This window comes from Helianthus annuus, chromosome 14 (assembly GCF_002127325.2).
Source record: "Helianthus annuus cultivar XRQ/B chromosome 14, HanXRQr2.0-SUNRISE, whole genome shotgun sequence".
Classification (NCBI taxonomy): domain Eukaryota; kingdom Viridiplantae; phylum Streptophyta; class Magnoliopsida; order Asterales; family Asteraceae; genus Helianthus; species Helianthus annuus.
Window position 1 is genome coordinate 59,077,252 of NC_035446.2, and position 20,176 is coordinate 59,097,427.

General features: G+C 39.5%; 1 protein-coding gene across 1 annotated transcript; it reads right to left on the reverse strand.

The window, feature by feature from the left end:
• Positions 1-3,868: 3,868 nt before the first annotated feature.
• LOC110907800 lies at positions 3,869-6,418 on the reverse strand. Its single transcript, XM_022152729.1, has 2 exons — positions 6,108-6,418; positions 3,869-4,004 (listed from the first exon to the last, which is right to left on the reverse strand). The coding sequence occupies exons 1-2, from the start codon at positions 6,416-6,418 to the stop codon at positions 3,869-3,871; spliced, it is 447 nt and encodes a 148-aa protein (XP_022008421.1).
• Between the last annotated feature and the right edge of the window lie 13,758 nt (positions 6,419-20,176).

Genomic DNA, 20,176 nt, shown 5'->3' on the forward strand with positions numbered 1-20,176 from the left:
TCCTGTGCTCTGCTTAAATTTCTCAAGTCGTCTCAATACACTAGCCAAACACCATTTTATATCCATTAATTCCATTTCTTCAGCATCGATCTGATCGTAATCCTCTTTTGTAAGCATTGGATTTCCGATCCGACCTACAACAAAACTTCCATATGATTCCAACACAGTTCCCAACAAAGACATATGGCTCTTTGCAATTTCTTCTGTATAATCTTGATCATCCTCAAGATTTAAAACAATGTTGCACTGAAGTTTCTTCCCATTTTTCTTTGTTGAAATGTTTGGATCAAAAGACGGATATGATGAGAAACTGGTATTGCTATTTGATCCTTTAGATGAACTTCCAGATGAACTCTTTGCATTAAATGCAGTTTCAACTTTTGGAGAAAAATTTGTGGTTTTGTCATTCAACCCTGCTTTGTAATACAACCCAATGTCTTGTTCACCATCGAAATCTTTCATTCTCGAGATCTTTCTCTGTTCTATCTCCTGAGCCTCAATCTTTTCAATGAATTTGCTAAGTGTCAGATTGCTGAAACCTTTCTTGTTTCTTAGCATCATGAGATATGTACCCCAAGTTTCGTGTGGCAACGCATCAGCTAACTTCTCTATCAGCTCTTCATTGTCTTTGTTGATGCTCACCCTTCTCAAATTTACCAACAAATTGCAGTATCTTTCGATTATCTACTTTGTGCTCTCATTCTTTAAACCACGAAACAAATCAAACTCTTTCTTCAGAAGCGATTTCTTGTTCTTGATCATTTCTTGACTACCAACAAACTTTGATCTTAAAGCTTTCCAAATCAAATAAGAACTTCCATTATGTTGCAATAAGACCATGATGTCTTCTTTCACAGCTTGTTGTAGCAGACTTAGCATCATTTTCTCATTTTTGTATTTCTTTTTATCATCAATGCTCATATCTTTGATTGCAATTTATTCTTCATCATCATTTGTCGGTCTAACGTATTTTGTCTCAACGCATTCCCAAGCATCTAAATAGTTCGCTTGTACCTAGTTTTCAAACCGTCCTTCCCAACCTTTATACTCCTCAATATTCATGAGCTTAGGCGGTTTTTGCATAGTCCCCGTTTCATTTTCCAACATTGTCTGCTGAGTCACAGTGATCGGGGTAGCAAAGGCATTGTAAAATTCCTCGTCCATGTTTCGGTTTTCAAGAAATTTTTAAAACTGTTCTGTTCAAGCGAAATTACTTGTTCAAGCGGAATAACTTTCGAGCGAAATAGCACTTTGGAACGGAATCACCAGGTATGTTCAAGCGAAGTTACTCTGAAGTGGAATAGTGATTCAAGCGGAATCACTTCAATACTTTTTAAGCGAAATAAAGATTTGAAGCGGAATCAAACCAAACTTTCAAGCGAAATACCGGTTCAAGCGGAATTAACCAGTATTTTCAAGCGAAATCAGACACAAAGTGTGGTTTCAAGCGAAATCAACAGAACTATCAAGCGGAATATGGTTGTCGAGCGGAATTAACAGACTAATTCCGTTTGAAAAGCTGCTGACGTCATCATCTAGCGTTGTTTTTGAAGCGGAAGATTTTACTTGTTTTAGATCGAATTAAAGTCTAATTTTCACAAGGATTAGTTAAAACACTATTCCAAGTATGATGTGAGAAAATCAGAACATTTTGACTGTGAAAAGTTTTGAATTTTGAAAAAGAAGGTGTAGAAAATAGAATTCGCAGCTGAATTGGTGTGAACTCTTCCTCCTGAGCTCTGATACCACTTGTAGGATCGTATTCGGACCCGAACGAGTCGATCAGAAGAGTTTTACTCAATACGAAAGGCGGAAACAGACAAATTGAGGTCAATTCAGCAAGAATATCACTTTAAACTGTCGATTTGATTGATATAATGACGTTTTACAGCGTGACGACACTTCGGCAGCACTTCGTTGCAAATCCGGAAAATTGTTATGTGATTTCGCTTGGAATGCCTTTATATAGGCATGTGATTCCGCTTGAACACGTCTCAAGCGGAATTAACATGTTAACTTCAAGCGAAATCACCAAGATTAACTCAAGCGGAATTAGAACTTTTGTTGATTTCGCTTGAACATGACCTGATGTCATTTCAAGCGGAATCACACTAATTTCCACTTTCTTGTTTTTCGTGTCCTGATCTAACTAGTTCTATACAAGACACGATACAAGACGAAGTCGATAGACACATGCACCAATAGGATACCCCTGATTTTTGGGCTAGTTCCGCCACTACCTTATCGTGTCGTGTTCGTGTATAAGATTTCGTGTATCATGTATTATCGTGTTCGTGTATACAAAGGAGTCTATACAAAGGAGTTTGGTTGATGTTAATAGAACTATGAATGGAAAATTATTCTAAAAATTCTCTCTATATTTCTTTCTGGTTTTCTTCTATTTTCTTTTGGCTAACGAAACCGTTGGAACTACATCAGTTACAAAGTCTGACCATGGAACTACCATGTAATATAATGTCTAGTCAGGTTCAAACATGATTTGCCCCTAGTCAAGTTTGCATGATTTAAGAACATGAGAAACCACCCACAATATCGACCGTGGGTCTACGGAAAAAGCTTTAACTAATTGTCAAACTTCAATTTTCAAGCTAATCAACGAAGTCAACAAAGCAGATTTAAAATGAATGAAAAATAAAATGCAACGCTTTAATTGTGAAGTTTCTGAATACATTATCCACACACATTTATCTAGAATTGACTCTTATATTAATGACATAAGTTTTTGTTCGTCTAACATATATACCAAGTTGTTGCCTTTTAGGATGCTAGAGATCAATGTAAAAACTTTTCAAAGTAAAGCTTTATGCAAAAAGCGTTAAGAACAAAAGACGCAGTAAACGGTCCATCTCATACACTAATCGTCGACTTTCTTTCCAACTTTTGGTCTATGCTGTTTGCTTTGATATAAATTCAAGACGTTTCTCCTCACTCGCAATCAACAATTTGACAGTTCCGAAATAATAACTTTACTTGTATACTCCCATTATATTCAAATGTAAATAGGTTCGGAAAAAGAATGGTCTTGTAACATTTATTATCGTGTGCTTGTAGCCGATGATCACTATCAAATTTGTGAGAAGAGAAAAGATGGTCAAGAGAGATGGTTTGTATACAGTCATTACCAATTTACAAGGAGATCGTGAAGAAAAGTTGTTGATTACTTAATACATATTAACTCACTATACATCGGATGTCATACCTTTCTTGTATCTTTTAAGGGAAATTTACGAAAATGGCCAAGAATCATGTTGACTTACCAAATTGGCCATCCTATGCGTCAGAGGAGCAGCGCATCACTGATTACGAGACACCTTTTGCGTCTGCAGGGCTCATTCATGCGTCCTTAAATATAGAAGTGACACGTGTCTCAATGGGATGCGTCTTGATGCCGTTTTTATGAGTCACGGACGCATGGAATGAGTCACGGACGCATGGGATGAGTCGACAACGCATGGGATGAGTCACGGATGCATGGGATGCCTCAAATCTCGCTAAAAGTAAATTTTATGAGTCACGGACGCATGAAATGAGTCACAGACGCATGAGATGAGTCACGGACGCATGGATGTCATTGAGACATGTGTCACTTCTATATATAAGGATGCATGAATGAGCCCTGCAGACGCAAAAGGTGTCTCGTAATCGGTGATGCGCTACTCCTTCGACGCATGAGATGACCAATTTGATAAGTTAACATGATTCTTGGCCATTTTCGTAAATTTCTCATCTTTTAATTACTTAATACATATTAACTCAGTGCATTTCCAAGTATCGTATGTTTTCTTAACAAGTCAATAGTTTTAAAAGAGTTTATAAAAGAAAAATCCATTCACTCTTCTCTAGGTTCTTAAATGTCTCTATCGAGCAACGCCACCACCACCATCGACACCATGCCGACCACTATCACCACCACCACCACCGTCACCGTCACGGTGGATGGCGGATATGGATAAGCGAATATCGATAATGGATGTTTATGAAAGCTGTACATCAATTACCACCTTCGAAACAATTGTCTTGCATTGCTTTTCCCCATTTGTAACCTATCATATATATAGTGTTTATTTTGTTTTTTTTACTTTCTTTTTTTGTTTATTTTTTTGTTGTTTTTTATTTAACTTTTAACATAGACACTCACAGCCTCTCAGTATTTAAAAAACTTTGTAGGATTGTCATTTTTACTCCCTGGAGTTTTACATGCTTTCTTATATGTATGTGTCAGGATAATACAAATTGGTTTACGTTTCGATGTAGATTTTTCCTTAGTTCCGTCGGGTCAAATATAATATGTTTTCGTCCTTATTTTAATGTATGACTTCATTTGATTACTTGGTGTTATAAATTCGTATATTTGTTTTATATTTTCCTCCGGTTTTGATCGTCGTTCGGTTAACACGGTTTTACGCCCCCCTCTACCCCACATTGGTAGCACGGTTTTGTGCCCTTGCCCGCAACACGGGGCCTTTAAGACTAGTTATCTACAAACTTTTGGAAGTCGAGGAGAGTTAGTGACGTCTAAAATAGTTGTTTGGCTAGCTTACTTGTGGACGAGATAGGGGTCCAAACTCAACTTTAGGGACCACTACTGGGACACAGCTAGACATGGCTGGCTTAGACTAAAAGTCAACATTTATACATTGTCAAGCAAAATCACTTTGGGACACTTGTCATCATATTAGAGCACCTCTTATAGATAATTATTATTTTAATTTAATCTTTTCTAATTAATTATAAATAACCCTCCTATTAAATATTATTTAGTTTAATCTCTTATGGATAATTATTATTTAGTTTAATCTTCTTCTCATTTATAATATTATTTAGAGAAAATTATGATTTTGGCCTTTGTAGTTATATTACTTTTACTCTTTTAACCCAAAAAAGATTTTTTTAACATCTGAGCCCCTAACGTCTTCTTTTCTAACCCTTTTGGCCCCTAACACTAACCCCATCCATTAAATGTTAGAGGCCAAAAGGGTTAAAAAAAAGACGTTAGGGGCCAAAAAGGTTAGCAAAAAAGACGTTGGGGGCTTAAATGTTCAAAAATTCTTAAGAGAAAATTACGATTTTGGCCCCTGTAGTTATATCACTTTTACCCTTTTAGCCCAAAAAAATATTTTTTTAACATCTGAGCCTCCAACGTCTTCTTTTATAACCCTTTTGGCCCCTAACACTAACCTCATCCATTAAATGTTAGAGGCCAAAAGGGTTAAAAAAGACGTTAGGGGCAAAAAATGTTAGAAAAAAGACGTTAGGGGCTTAGATGTTAAAAAATTCTTTTTCGGGCTAAAAGGGTAAAAGTGATATAACAAGGGGCCAAAATCGTAATTTTTTTATTTGATGTATAAAATTAGATTTATTCAATTCGTATAATACAAGACGTTTTTTAAGGATATATATTTTTTATTATTTAGTACAGAAAATTATATTTATTCAAACCGTGTAATACGCATATTTTTAAAGATGTATTTTTTTATTGTTTGGTATATAAAATTACATTTATTCAACCCGTGTAATAAATTGGGTTTTTTAAAGATGTATTGTTTTATTATTTGGTAAACAATATTACATTTATTCAACTCGTGTAATACACGTGGTTTTAAAGATATAACTTTTTTATTTTGTATATAAAATTAAATTTATTCAACCTGTACAATATTGTTCTTATATATAACTTTTTATTATTTAACATATAAAATTATATTTATTCAACTTGTGCAATAAAGAAGGTTTTTAAAGATATATTGTTTTATTATTTAGTATATAACATTATTTATTCAACCCGTGTAATACACGGGATTATAACCTAGTTAATTATATTTGAATGCTTTCAATTTTGTGATTAAAAGATAGTTTTAATTTATTAGGTCCAAAATAAATTTATTATCAAAATAACGTTTGGCTAGTTTTAATTTATTAGATCGAAAATAAATTTATTATCAAAATAATGTTTGGCTGTACGCAACCGGAATAATAATTTTTTTTAAAGATAATTTTCATTCATAAAGCCAACCTAAAACACAGGGCGGCAACAGATAGACAACTACATGAACTCAAACTTACACCAATTTTCCCAACTTAAATACCTATCTTTAGACTGATTTCTATACCATAAATAACCAAGAGATTTTATACTCTGCACTATCTCTTCCACTTTAACTTCAACATTTGAGAACCGTTTATCATTCCTCACCTTCCAGATGCACCAAGCGGTCACATACGTAATACCATGGAAGGCCTCTTTAGCCTTGCTTCCCAGATTACTATACTCAGCCGACTCAGCAACGTCTTTGACTGAAAACAAAATCAACGGACTCACCTTGCACCAGTTACTAACTTGAGACCAAACGGAAGAAGCCACAACACACCCACATAACAGATGATCCACGGTCTCCATTCCTTCCTCGCATAAAACACAAGTCACATCTCCAAACGCACAGTTATGATCTAGCAACGCCGCGAGAGTCGGGATACGGTTCACATTCACCCTCCACGTAAAAACATTGCATTTTTTTTGGGAACCCACGTCAAAATAATTGCTTGGCTAGCTTACTTGTGAAGGAGATAGGGGTCCAAACTTAACTTTAGGGACCACTCCTGGGACAGCTAGACATGGCTGGTTTAGACTAAAAGTCAATATTTATACATTGTCAAGCAAATGTTAATTATATTTGAATGCTTTCAATTTTGTGATAAAAGATAGTTTTAATTTATTAGATCGAAAATAAATTTATTATCAAAATAACGTTTGGCTAGTTTTAATTTATTCGATCGAAAATAATTTTTTTATCAAAATAATGTACACAACCGGCACAATAACTTTTTTTTGAAAGGTAATTTTCATTCACAAAGTCAATCCAAAACTGAAGGTTTGAATAATTGATATCCTTCTCATTGATCCAATATCCCTATAAATGCAAATGGCTTTCCACTATTTTGGGAGGAGATAACCACAAAATAAATACAGATTTGTTTCTAATAATACAAGATATAGATCTATTCTAAAATACAAAATCGATCTAATCTATTACACCCTCGCAGTCGAAGCGAGAGGGGGCCGAATGCTTAGACTGGACCGGAAATCATCAAATAGAACCCGTGGAAGACCTTTCGTAAAAATGTCAGCTATTTGATAGCGAGACGAGATATGAAGAATCCGCACAGAAACACGTTGAACCAAGTCACGAACAAAATGTATATCCAATTCAATATGTTTGGTACGTTGATGTTGTACCTGATTCCGAGATAAATAAACTGCACTAATATTGTCACAATAAACCACACTGGCCTTCGGAAGGGGTCGATGTAACTCCTACAATAGATTCCGAAGCCAACAGAGTTCAACTACCACATTAGCAACACTGCGGTATTCCGCTTCAGCACTAGATCGAGAAACAACCACCTGACGCTTAGATGACCAAGATAACAGATTAGTACCCAAATAAACACAATAGCCAGAAGTAGAGCGTCGAGTGTCAGGGCAACCGACCCAATCAGCATCAGTGTAGGCACGTAAAGAGAAACCAATGAAAGTGCCCAAAGTAAGACCAAACGAGGGAGTGCCCTGAATATAGCGAATAACGCGTTTAAGGGAAATACCAATGATCAATCCGAGGAGAATGCATATGCATACAAACTTGCGGAACTGCATAGCTAATACCAGGTCTGGTGAAGGTAAGATACTGTAGTGCACCAGCCAGACTACGATATAACGTAGGGTCATCAAACAGTGGACTCGAAGAAGCACTAAGTTTAGATTTTGTGTCCACAAGAGTAGCAACAGACTTATAAGATGATATACCGGCCCGATCAATAATATCTAATGCATACGCCTGCTGAGATAAAAACATAGTATATTTCTGCCGTGTTACATTAATCCCCCAAAAAATGACTCAACAGCCCAAGATCTTTCATATCGAATTCAGCAGCTAACTGGTGTATGAGATTAACCCGTAGTGCATCATGAGACATTGTAAGGATAATATCATCTACATAAATAAGTAAATAAGCCATGTCAGAACCATGGTGACATATAAAAAACGAGTTATTACACTTACTCTGCTGAAAACCAACGGGCAATACAAAATCAATGAACCGCTGGGACCATGCTCGCGGTGCCTGTTTTAACCCATATAATGATTTCTTTAATAAACACACATGATCAGGGTACTGTCGATGACGAAATCCCATGGGTTGATACATGTAAACTGTTTCAATAATATTTCCATGTAAGAAGGCATTAGTAACGTCCAACTGATGTATAGGCCATGACTGAGATAAAGCAAGAGTCAAGACAGTCCTAATAGTGGTCGGCTTAACAACCGGACTAAATGTCTCCCCACAATCAATACCCACCTGCTGTGTACTACCATCACAGACCAACCGAGCTTTATATCGCTCCAGCGTGCCATCAGAGCGATATTTATGCCGAAACAACCACATACTACGGATCACATTCATATCTGCTATATGAGGGACTATTCCCATGTCTTATTTTTAATAAGAGCATTGAACTCAGTAGTCTTGGCTTTGTACCATTCCGGTTTAGACAAGGCTTCGGTGGGGGGTTTTTGGCAAGGGAGTAACAAGAGAGGCGTTAAGATTGAATGGTTGCTTTGGTTTAGAGATACCGTCCATAGAGTGAGTGCGTATGGTACGGTTGGGTGGAGGTTGGTTCGTGTAACACCTTGAAAATTCATGTCCAACGAAATAAAGACACGTGTCATGTGGGGCAAATGTGTCAGAAACCGGATCAAATACAAAGATGCGTGGTAGGATTTTAAGAGGGCGTCATGTTATTAAAACACCTTTGAACGACCCAAGGGCGACATGTTATTAAAGCACCTCTGAGCGACCCGAATTTATAAATCCCAAGATCCATAAACTATTTGATAAACATCTTGTATATTTTACCGGCTAATTCTAAATAAATAAAATTCCATCCTTTGTGTGGAAGTTGGACTATTAATAAGTGTTACTACAATAATTTCTGATTTTAAATCCTAATCTAATGAAAATTTGGAATTTATGAGAATCCAAGCTTTCCTTGTAACTTCCGTCACTTTGCAAGCCCCACAAGAATCCAATTTGAAAAGGGGACATGTAAGAACCATGCAAGCATGCAATGGATGAACAGATGGTCCCACAACTGAAAAAGATGGCCTGGATTCGGGTTTGTTGATTGCATGGTCAAGACTTGGAAAGTTTACAAATTTTTGTCCTCTGACCACCGGTTATGGACCGCAAGGCCCTAGGCTTACGGTCCGTAAGATGCATATCTGGGCGTTTTCAGCAAGGGTCGGTTACGGACCGCAACCATCTGAGCATACGGTCTGCAAGGGCTGCATACGGACCGCAAGAGCTTAGGCTTATGGTCCGTAAGACAGTCGCTGGCAGCAGAAAATGGACAGCTGCCTGTTCAGCCAGTTACACCAACTTAAAAGAATAGTTTTCGAAACAAGGGGCTTGCTAGGCAGTATTTAGCTTATTAGGGACACCTGGGGTGATCTTGTGACCATCACAGACTTCCATGTCTTGATCCTAGAACTTTTTGGTCACTATATAAGGGAGTGAAGTGTGGTGAACTTTGATCATTCATTGTGTCACTCACTTGGAGCATTCTCTGGAGTTTCCTTGGATAGCAACAAGTTCTCATTAAGTCCATAATCCTATTAAGGATCTTTGTAAGTGTTCCTAATCATCCTTAGTCCATTTTAGCTTAATTAATTAGCTAGAAGTCAAACCATCGTAATTAAGGGTTGACTTCGGGATTAGTCAATAATTACTCATTAATATCCCGAATTAAAAATACCTTTAAGTAGGTAGTTATGTGGGTAACAAACCCTTAAAAGGGTATTTCCAGGTTCCCACTCCAACTATGCTAATTGTCGAGTCAAAGCTCATTATAAAAAGTCAACAGAAAGGTTATTTGCAAATTAATACATAATTAGCAATGTAGGTTACATGCAACCTGTTTGATCATTAAGATGACTTGATAATTAATGTAAGAACATGTTCCAACATGTTCAACTCGACAATTTTCAGTTTAGGCTCGGTTTGGAACCGAAAGTCGCAAAGTTTGACTTCTGCTTTGACTTTCAGTTCTGACCCGTTTAAGCCAAGGTTAGGATTGCCTTAGAGCTTCTTTTGAACCTATTTACATTTTAGTATAACTCTCTGAGATTATACAACTTGGTTCGTTAGATATCCTATTCACATGCATGTTTCCGTTAATCGCTTATATGTTGACCATTATGCCCATTTGACCTTAAAACTTGATTTTTGAAAATGTAAAAGGGTAGGCACCTTAGCTACTGATTTATAAACTTGCACCCAAAATTTGAAGTCAGTTTGAGGTCTAGATTAAGAGTTATGCTCAATAGCGTAATTAAGAGCTTCTTTACTAATTAAATGGCGTAAATTACGTATAGCCTATCAAAACCCAAATTTTTATACCAAACTTTTTACCCACTGTTATAAAATAATATTTTGGGATTTTTGGAGATTTTTATTTATTTTTAGGCTGAGCATAACTTAGTGTTCTAAGATTACTTCGGTTTATGCCGGTTTTGCCTTTTTTAGCCATAAAATGAGTTTTACAAAACCTTTTGACCTCAAACCAATTTCTACTGATTTGTTATGATAAATAAATTATTTTGAGCCTTCTGGAATATTAAAAATATCAGCTTTTTACAGAAAACCCAGAAATGGCTCCAAATCGCCTTTTTAGACATTTTAACGCATAAGTGTGCACTAGAACCTTATTAAACTTAAGGGTTTGAACCTACTGATGTAATTAGTAAATTTTTATATTCTAAACAGTAGGCAAATGTTTTGAACTCAGAATTCCAGAATTGACCTTTTAGGCACATGTGAAATTACCAAAATGCCCCTACGGTGCATAGTAAGGTCAAAAATAATAAATTTCACATAAATTGATACCCTACTGTTATAACTTAGTAAATTAAGCATATTTACTAATTTAATCAGACCTGTAACTCAGGTTATCATTTTAACCCTTTTTCACCTTATAAAATGACCAAAACGCCCTTATGAGGCATAGTTTTGGTTTAAAACCATTTGGGGCATAATGGAAGGTATCATTCTGATATCCCAACATATTTTAAGCAGATTGACTTCATAAACTTGTATTTTACTCTTATGGTTACTCGTTACGCATTATACGCGTTCGGATCGGCTTATGTGACTAGTTTGGCCATTTTAGCCGAAACGGGTCAAACCATATCTTTTTGGTCTCAAAATCCAGAATGTGATTATGTTACCCATATAGAACAAGTGTGCAAGCTTGTTGGGACAAAACCACATTCTAAAACGGTCTTCGCCTTGTTGTGCGTTTAAAACCGTAATCTTCTTATAAAACTAACCGGTCTAAGCTTAAGACCCGTTAGGATTCTAATAGGTTATTAAAACCTTAATTTCCAGATCTAGGCCCAGTAAAAGCTACGTGCACTCGTTATATTTGGTTTATACTTTGCTCAGGTAAATGCGTTTAACATATTTTCCCTATACGGGCTTGGGGTACGGTATATAAAATACCGCTTGGTCGGGGAATTGACCTTAACCGGTCTTGGTTATGCGCAGTCAAATTAACCCGTTTGAAAATGCTGTTTTGTTTGTTTAACGCCTTTGGGGGCTTAATGAACATGTCCCGGATATCCTTGGCATCATTTAAAGAATGGCCACGACCTTAGCACTCGGGTGTAGGCGTACACCCGTGGTGTTGTACAACATGTATAATCGTCGGTACGAGAGAAGTCTCGCGGCGGAATTATATTAAGTGTTGTGTCTATTAATCTTTAACCCGGCATGACCCGGGCTACTGAACGCAGAACGAACATGTAATTCTTTTACAAGATTATTAAGCAAATAATTATCCCAAGTTATAAAAAGTTTTATGCCACGTGCATTTAAATCAATTTTTAAACATTTTCAAAATGAGTCAGTTAAATTGTATTTACCAGTGTAAACTGACGTATTTTCCAAAAAGACTAAGTGCAGGTACTACGCGTAATAGGCTGGTCACTCCTTAAGCATCCATAGAAGTCTCGCAAGCTTAGGATGCATGAAGTGTGTTGAGATGAAGTTTCCTTTTTATTTGATTCTGCCTGTGGATTCTATTTTGGCATTTGTGATACTCGAATATTACAATAATTTAAGTTGAAATAAATCTATCTTTGCTTCCGCTGTGCATTATAATTTGTGTTGTTTGACTATGATGATATCAACTACGTCACGTTAATCCCCCACCGGGCCCACCGGTGACACGTGGAAATTAGGGGTGTGACAGGTTGGTATCAGAGCCAACACTGAGTGAATTAAACACTAGCCTTTTGTGTTTAGTCTCAGTGCACGAATTGCACATTCTTCGAGTTCCGAGTCTAGACAAAGAACATAGGACAAACTCCGTTTTGTTTTATTTTTGGGTCTTATTATTATATGTTGTTGTTGTTATCTAAAACTTGTATGCAGGTCAACATGCCACCAAGATTTCTTCGCGGTCGAGGCAAAGGACCAGTCACGGGTCACGATCACGAAGCCGGGCCTTCGCACCGGCGTACCCCATCCATCACCATGAGCACTAGTCCACAAGAGCCGTGGAGGCTCTATGTTGAACCCGGGAGACGGTCAGTTTCCCTCAGCTCTTCACCTTCTTACCAGCACTCCTTTGGGCCCCAATCGGAAAATGAGCCCAACGAACAACCACCCACTTTCATACCTTTGCAGAGATCCAACTCTCACCACTCCTTTGGTGACCCAACCCCAGTTTTCCAAAGCCGATTCAACCCGGCCAACATTTTTCCAGAACCCGAGGGTTTTAACCCACTCGGACCGAAAGACCACTTCTCTGGGGAAAATGACATGGACGAGGATACTGATCCAATGGAGCCTGCTACAGGAACGCCGAACCACCCCATCGAAATCTCGGATGGGTCATCTTTCCACGGATCACCGTACCGCGGTCCGGATAGTTATCAAGAGAGGTTCAAGCAGTGGGACTGGTACTTCACGCCCTCTGAGCACTCGTCCCCGTATCAGCAACAGCAGCAGCAAGATCCTTCTGAGGATCAACGATTTGTGGCAGTCACTCCGCCACCACCACCACCAGTGGAACATCAGCCGCCTCCGGAGCCACCGAGGCGGAGGAGGTCGAACGCACGGATGTCCGTGCGAGGGGGTGTCCGCATCAGCACACCCCAACCATCAAGTGGCAGCCATTATCCGCCACTTCAGGAGGAAGAGGAAGAACCACAAATGGGGGGTATATCAAACCCCATACCAGAAGTCAACTCAGTGCCTGTGGCACCTCCGCCGGGTTTTGACAACCCAATCCCTGCTTATGCCGGTTCCGCGGCATACAACCCGTTTGAAATGCCGGGCCACAACAACTTTAACTATGCCAACGTGGACCCATATCAGGAGGCTTGGGATTACAACGCTCGACACCCTGAAGGGCCCTATGGTGGTCCTTGGACTACCGGGTACCCTCCATATGTGTTCCAGCAGCCACCACCTCCTCAGCCGTTGTACCAACCGCCGCAGCCACAGCTTATTCCGCCAGAGCGTCAGCAGGAGGTCCTTGAGAGACTGGACCGTTGTGAACGGGAAATCCAAACTGAGCGCAGACACAACAGAGGTTTCTTCAAAGGACTATCAGATTTGATCAAAGGAAAGTCCAAAAGGAGGGACCATTGAAGATCTTAGTATTTTAGTTGTAATCAGTCCCTGCGTGGACTTGTTGTTTCTGTATTCAGCTCCTGCGCGAGCTTGTCTTTTTGTATTCTGCCCCTGCGTGGGTATGTCTTTCAGTTGACCCCTGCGTGGGTTTGTTGTTTGTTAGAGTGTTTATTTGTTTGTTGTGTTTCGCCCCTGCGTGGGCATGTTGTTTGTAGAAGTCCCGTTTAGGGCAAGTATTGTGCTGTTGAATCTTTATTAATGAAATGTTGCATTTAAATTTTCATGATTATTACTATAAATAAGTATATGAATAAACTTAAAATAAAAAGGTAAAAATGAAAATAACATTTCTTAAAATAAAGAAGACATACCATTAATATAAAATGGCAAAATCTAAAAAGGAACAAGACCTAGCCACATGTCATTTTAAGACAAAGCCAAGATGGTATCTCCATAATTAGATTCAGGTCCATAATTAACGTCTCAACTTAGGATTGATCTGCGATATAAAGAAAATCTAAGGGGTAAAGCCTAGCCACGTGTCGTCGCAGACATGGCCAAGATGGTAGAACCTGTCTAGAAGATTCCAATTTCTGTTAACATCTGTAAGTATGTTAACATATTGGGCAAATTGTGACCCAGTAAAAGTCATATAGGCCATCATTGAAAATTGGGTTAATTTAAAATTCCCTGTAAGTAAATGTCCATTCCTTGAGAATGAAGTGCCTACGGGTAATAATTAGTGTCCTAGGGACTAAGAGACAGTTTGAGTCTGCAACTCACTGTCTAGAATAAGGTAATGAACTGTGATTCAGACCCTAATACCTTGATTCTGTAAGAATCCGGGTTATAAACTAACACTGTCCTTGTGACTAAGTTATATGTTAATTCTTAACTATAATATAGGATTACAATACAGATCCTGAATTAATATTTGATTAATAAATTAACCTGCAATGGCTATTTAAAACCATGGTTAATAAAATACATGAAATACTCTATTACCTGTTAAATAAAACCTTGCCCATTATTGTTTATATGTAGCATTTGAAGCTACATGGCGGGGTCGGATGAAGTGAATAGTCGTCCGGTGGAAAACCACGATAATGCAAAGATACAGTTAACTGGTGCGGAGTTGAAAGCACTGGTAGATGATGCGGTTACAAAGGCATTAGAAAGACAGTACAGTGAGTACAGTGGGACCCATAGTAGGACCCTGTCTACACCGCATAATAAGTCTAAGACTCATTCGGAGTCTCACAGCAAGCCACCATCTGTCCAACCCAAGTCTAAGAAGGAAGAATCTAAGAAGGATGACGATAGACATTCTTCGAATGAAAATGATAATCATTCCAAGAAGATCGTGCTTTATGATGCCCCACGTGCCAAGGGTTGCACGTATAAATACTTTGTGTCTTGTAAACCCCGGGATTTCACTGGAGAGAAGGGGGTAGTGGACTGTATGACTTGGCTTGATGAAATGGAGACAGTAGTAGATATAAGTGGCTGTGCTGAAAGAGATATTGTGAAGTTTGTGACACAATCTTTCAAAGGTGATGCACTTCAATGGTGGAAGTCGCTGATTCAAGCCACCGGGAAGATACCTCTTTACAACATGTCTTGGGAACAATTTGTTGCCCTAATCAAGGAGAATTACTGTCCCCAACACGAGGTTGAAAAGATAGAATCTGATTTTCTGTCCTTAGTCATGAAGAACCTGGACTGCCAGGCGTACCTCACAACCTTCAACACCTTGTCAAGGCTAGTTCCCTATCTTGTAACACCTGAACCGAAGAGGATAGCCCGTTTCATTGGGGGTCTGGCCCCAGAAATTAAAGCGAGCGTCAAGGCCTCTCGGCCCACTACGTTTCGATCAATAGCTGATATATCTCTGTCCCTTACACGACGCAGTTAGACAGAGATCCCTGAGAGCTGCAGATGCTGAAAAACGAAAACGCGAAGATGATGGTTCGCGACGCTCAGATAAAAAGCGAAAGGGCAATGACGACCACAAGAAAGGGTAGGGATCCAGGAAGGGGGATCAACAGTCGAATGAAAAGCCTAGGTGCAAAGTTTGTAAGAAGCACCATTTCGGTAAATGCAGGCAGGAGTCTAGATCCCAATCTCAGCAGAAACTATGTGGGATTTGCAAGTCCCCGGATCATAAGGCATTAGATTGCAAGAAACTTAAGGATGCCACCTGCTACAATTGTAATGAGAAGGGACATATTAGACCCAACTTCCCGAAGCTTGCCAAGAAAACAGAAGAGGGAAAGAAGACTAATGCAAGGGTCTTCCGCATGGATGCAAAGGAAGCTATTCAGGATGATAATGTCATAACAAGTACTTTTCTCATTAATGATGTCTACGCAAGGGTATTATTTGACTCTGGGGCGGATAGATCCTTTGTAGATAATAAGTTCTGTGAACTGTTGAAATTACCTGTTAAAGTTCTAAGTATGAAATATGAAGTGGAATTAGCTGATGGAATAATAGAAACAGTTTCGACTGTGTTAGATGGATGTGTCCTATCCATTAGGAACCACTCTTTTCCTTTGTCCTTGTTACCCTTTAAGCTAGCAGGCTTTGATGTAGTAATAGGAATGGATTGGTTATCGCGTAACCAAGCCCACATAGTGTGCAACAAGAAGCAGGTAGTAATCAAGACCCCATCTGGTGAGCCACTCACTATTCAGGGAGATACTCAACACGGAATACCAGAGCATGTGGCCATGCTCAAGGCATCCGGATGCACGAGTAAGGGTTGTGTCATTTATATGGCACAAGTAACCATTGATGAGAAGAAGCCCAGGATCGAAGACATACCAGTCATTTCTGACTATCCCGAGGTTTTTCCGGAGGAACTACCTGGTTTGCCACCAGATAGGCAGGTGGAATTCAAGATTGACATCATCCCCGGAGCTGCACCAGTAGCCAGAGCACCATATAGATTAGCACCAACAGAGATGAAGGAATTAAGGACACAGCTAGATGATTTACTAGCTAAAGGTTTTATTAGACCTAGTTCATCTCCATGGGGAGCGCCAATTCTGTTTATTAAATAGAAGGATGGATCAATGCGTCTATGCATTGATTACCGCGAGCTAAACAAGGTTACTATCAAGAACAGATATCCTTTGCCTAGAATCGATGATCTATTCGACCAGCTACAGGGAGCGAGTTACTTTTCTAAGATAGATCTCAGGTCAGGCTATCACCAATTGAAAGTTAAGGAGGAGGATGTACATAAGACCGCGTTTAGGACTCGTTATGGTCACTACGAGTTCCTAGTGATGCCTTTTGGGCTCACTAACGCACCTGCCGCATTCATGGATCTCATGAATCGCGTATGCAAGCCTTATCTGGATAAATTTGTCATCGTCTTCATTGACGACATCCTCATCTACTCAAAGAACCAAGCTGACCATGAGAGGCATCTTCGGTGCATTCTTAAGCTGCTCCATCAAGAGAAGCTCTATGCCAAGTTTTCAAAATGTGAATTTTGGCTTCGCGAAGTCCAGTTCCTTGGACACGTTGTGAGTGAGCATGGAATTCAGGTGGATCCCGCAAAGATAGAAGCTATCATGAACTGGCAGGAGCCAAAGACACCTTCAGAGATTCGTAGTTTCCTAGGTTTGGCTGGATACTATAGGAGTTTTATTGAAAACTTCTCAAGAATTGCTGCACCCTTAACTTCGTTAACGCGTAAGAACATTAAGTTTAATTGGGGGCCTAAGCAGCAAGAATCTTTTGATACCTTGAAACAGAAGTTGAGTAACGCTCCAGTGCTGACTCTACCTGAAGGCATTGAAGAATTTGTGGTGTATTGTGATGCATCACACACCGGAATGGGTTGTGTGTTAATGCAAAAGGGCAAGGTCATAGCCTACGCTTCACGTCAATTAAAGGTGCACGAGAAGAATTACACCACCCATGACTTGGAGTTGGGTGCCGTTGTATTTGCACTAAAACTTTGGAGGCATTATTTGTATGGGACGAAGTGTGTGATCTATTCCGATCACAAGAGCCTTCAACACCTGTTCAATCAGAAGGATTTGAACATGAGGCAGCGACGATGGATGGAAACCTTGAACGATTATGATTGTGAAATAAGGTACCATCCAGGTAAGGCCAATGTAGTCGCAGATGCTTTAAGCAGGAAGGAAAGAGTGAAGCCGATAAGGATCAATGCCAAGAGCATTGAAATTAAGAGCAGTTTGAATGAAAGGTTGTTAGCTGCACAGAAGGAAGCTGTGTTGGAAGCTAACTATCCTGAGGAGAAATTAGGAGTAACTGAAGAACAGTTGTCCTACGACAAGGATGGAATGTTGAGGTTAAATGGACGAGTATGGGTTCCTGTATATGGAGGACTTTGGGATGTTATCCTCAAGGAAGCCCACAGTTCCAAGTATTCCGTCCATCCTGGAGCTGATAAGATGTACCAGGATTTAAAGGCAAATTATTGGTGGATAGGCTTGAAAAAGTCTATAGCTGCTTATGTAGCTAAATGCTTGACGTGTGCTAAAGTCAAAGCTGAAAATCAGAAGCCGTCAGGTTTACTGCAACAGCCTGAAATTCCCACTTGGAAATGGTAAATGGTGACGATGGACTTCATCACCAAATTGCCTAAGACGCCGAAGGGAAATGATACTATATGGGTCATAGTTGATAGACTGACTAAGTCAGCACATTTCCTGCCCATTAGAGAGACCTTCAGCTCTGACATGCTAGCCCAATTGTACGTAGATAAGATTGTGGCCTTGCATGGCGTACCAGTATCTATTATCTCAGATCGGGATACTAGATACACATCTCATTTCTGGAAGAGTTTCCAACAGTCTCTGGGCACTCAATTGAATTTCAGTACGGCTTACCATCCTCAGACTGATGGGCAGAGTGAGCGTACCATTCAAACGTTGGAAGATATGCTGCGTGCATGTGTAATTGATCTAGGAGGAAGTTGGGACAGGCATTTACCGTTGGTCGAGTTCTCCTACAATAATAGCTACCATACTAGCATTAAGGCTGCGCCTTTTGAGGCACTATATGGTAGGAAGTGCAGAACGCCCATTTGCTAGGCAGAAGTGGGAGATATGCAATTATCAGGTCCTGACTTAGTCTTCGAGACAACGGACAAGATTGTCCAAATTCGCGACCGCCTGAAAGCTGCTCGAGATAGGCAGAAGAGCTATGCGGATGAAAGGCGAAAACCCCTCAAGTTTGAGGTCGGCGATAAAGTTTTGCTCAAAGTATCACCTTGGAAAGGGGTGACGCGATTTGGCAAGAAAGGTAAGTTAAGCCCAAGGTATATAGGACCATTCGAAATCATCGAATGTGTAGGATCAGTGGCTTACAAGTTAAACTTACCTGAAGAGCACAATGGTATTCATAATGTATTCCACGTCTGCAGTCTGAAGAAATGTCTGGCCGATGAGTCGCTAGTCATACCACACACAGATGTGCATATAGACGAGAGCTTAAAATTTAAGGAAAAACCTGTGTCGATTGAGGATCGACAGGTAAAGAAGCTTCGGAGAAAGCTCGTACCTATTGTTAAGGTGAAGTGGGACGCCCGCAGAGGTCCTGAATACACGTGGGAGCTAGAATCCACAATGAAAGAGAAATACCCTCATCTTTTTCCCTAAAATCTCGAGGACGAGATTTCTTTTAAGGGGGTGAGGATGTAACACCTTGAAAATTCCTGTCCAACGAAATAAAGACACGTGTCATGTGGGGCAAATGTGTCAGAAACCGGATCAAATACAAAGATGCGTGGTAGGATTTTAAGAGGGTGTCATGTTATTAAAACACCTCTAAACGACCCAAGGGCGACATGTTATTAAAGCACCTCTGAGCGACCCGAATTTATAAATCCCAAGATCCATAAACTATTTGATAAACATCTTGTATATTTTATCGGCTAATTCTAAATAAATAAAATTCCATCCTTTGTGTGGAAGTTGGACTATTAATAAGTGTTACTACAATAATTTCTGATTTTAAATCCTAATCTAATGAAAATTTGGAATTTATGAGAATCCAAGCTTTCCTTGTAACTTCCGTCACTTTGCAAGTCCCACAAGAATCCAATTTGAAAAGGGGACATGTAAGAACCATGCAAGCATGCAATGGCTGAACAGAAGGTCCCACAACTGAAAAAGATGGCCTGGATTCGGGTTTGTTGATTGCATGGTCAAGACTTTGAAAGTTTACAAATTTTTGTCCTCTGACCACCGGTTACGGACCGCAAGGCCCTAGGCTTACGGTCCGTAAGATGCATATCTGGGCGTTTTCAGCAAGGGTCGGTTACGGACCGCAACCATCTGAGCATACGGTCCGCAAGGGCTACATACGGACCGCAAGAGCTTAGGCTTACGGTCCGTAAGACAGTCGCTGGCAGCAGAAAATGGACAGCTGCCTGTTCAGTCAGTTACACCGACTTAAAAGAATAGTTTTCGAA

What these genes read in the sequence shown, in the direction of transcription:
- LOC110907800 (XM_022152729.1), bottom strand. Translation starts at nt 6,418, where the DNA reads ATGGAGACCGTGGATCATCTGTTATGTGGGTGTGTTGTGGCTTCTTCC. An exon ending in AGAAATCAGTCTAAAGATAG is followed by an intron (nt 4,005 to 6,107) that starts GTATTTAAGTTG and finishes ATTGATGTACAG; the next exon opens with CTTTCATAAACATCCATTAT.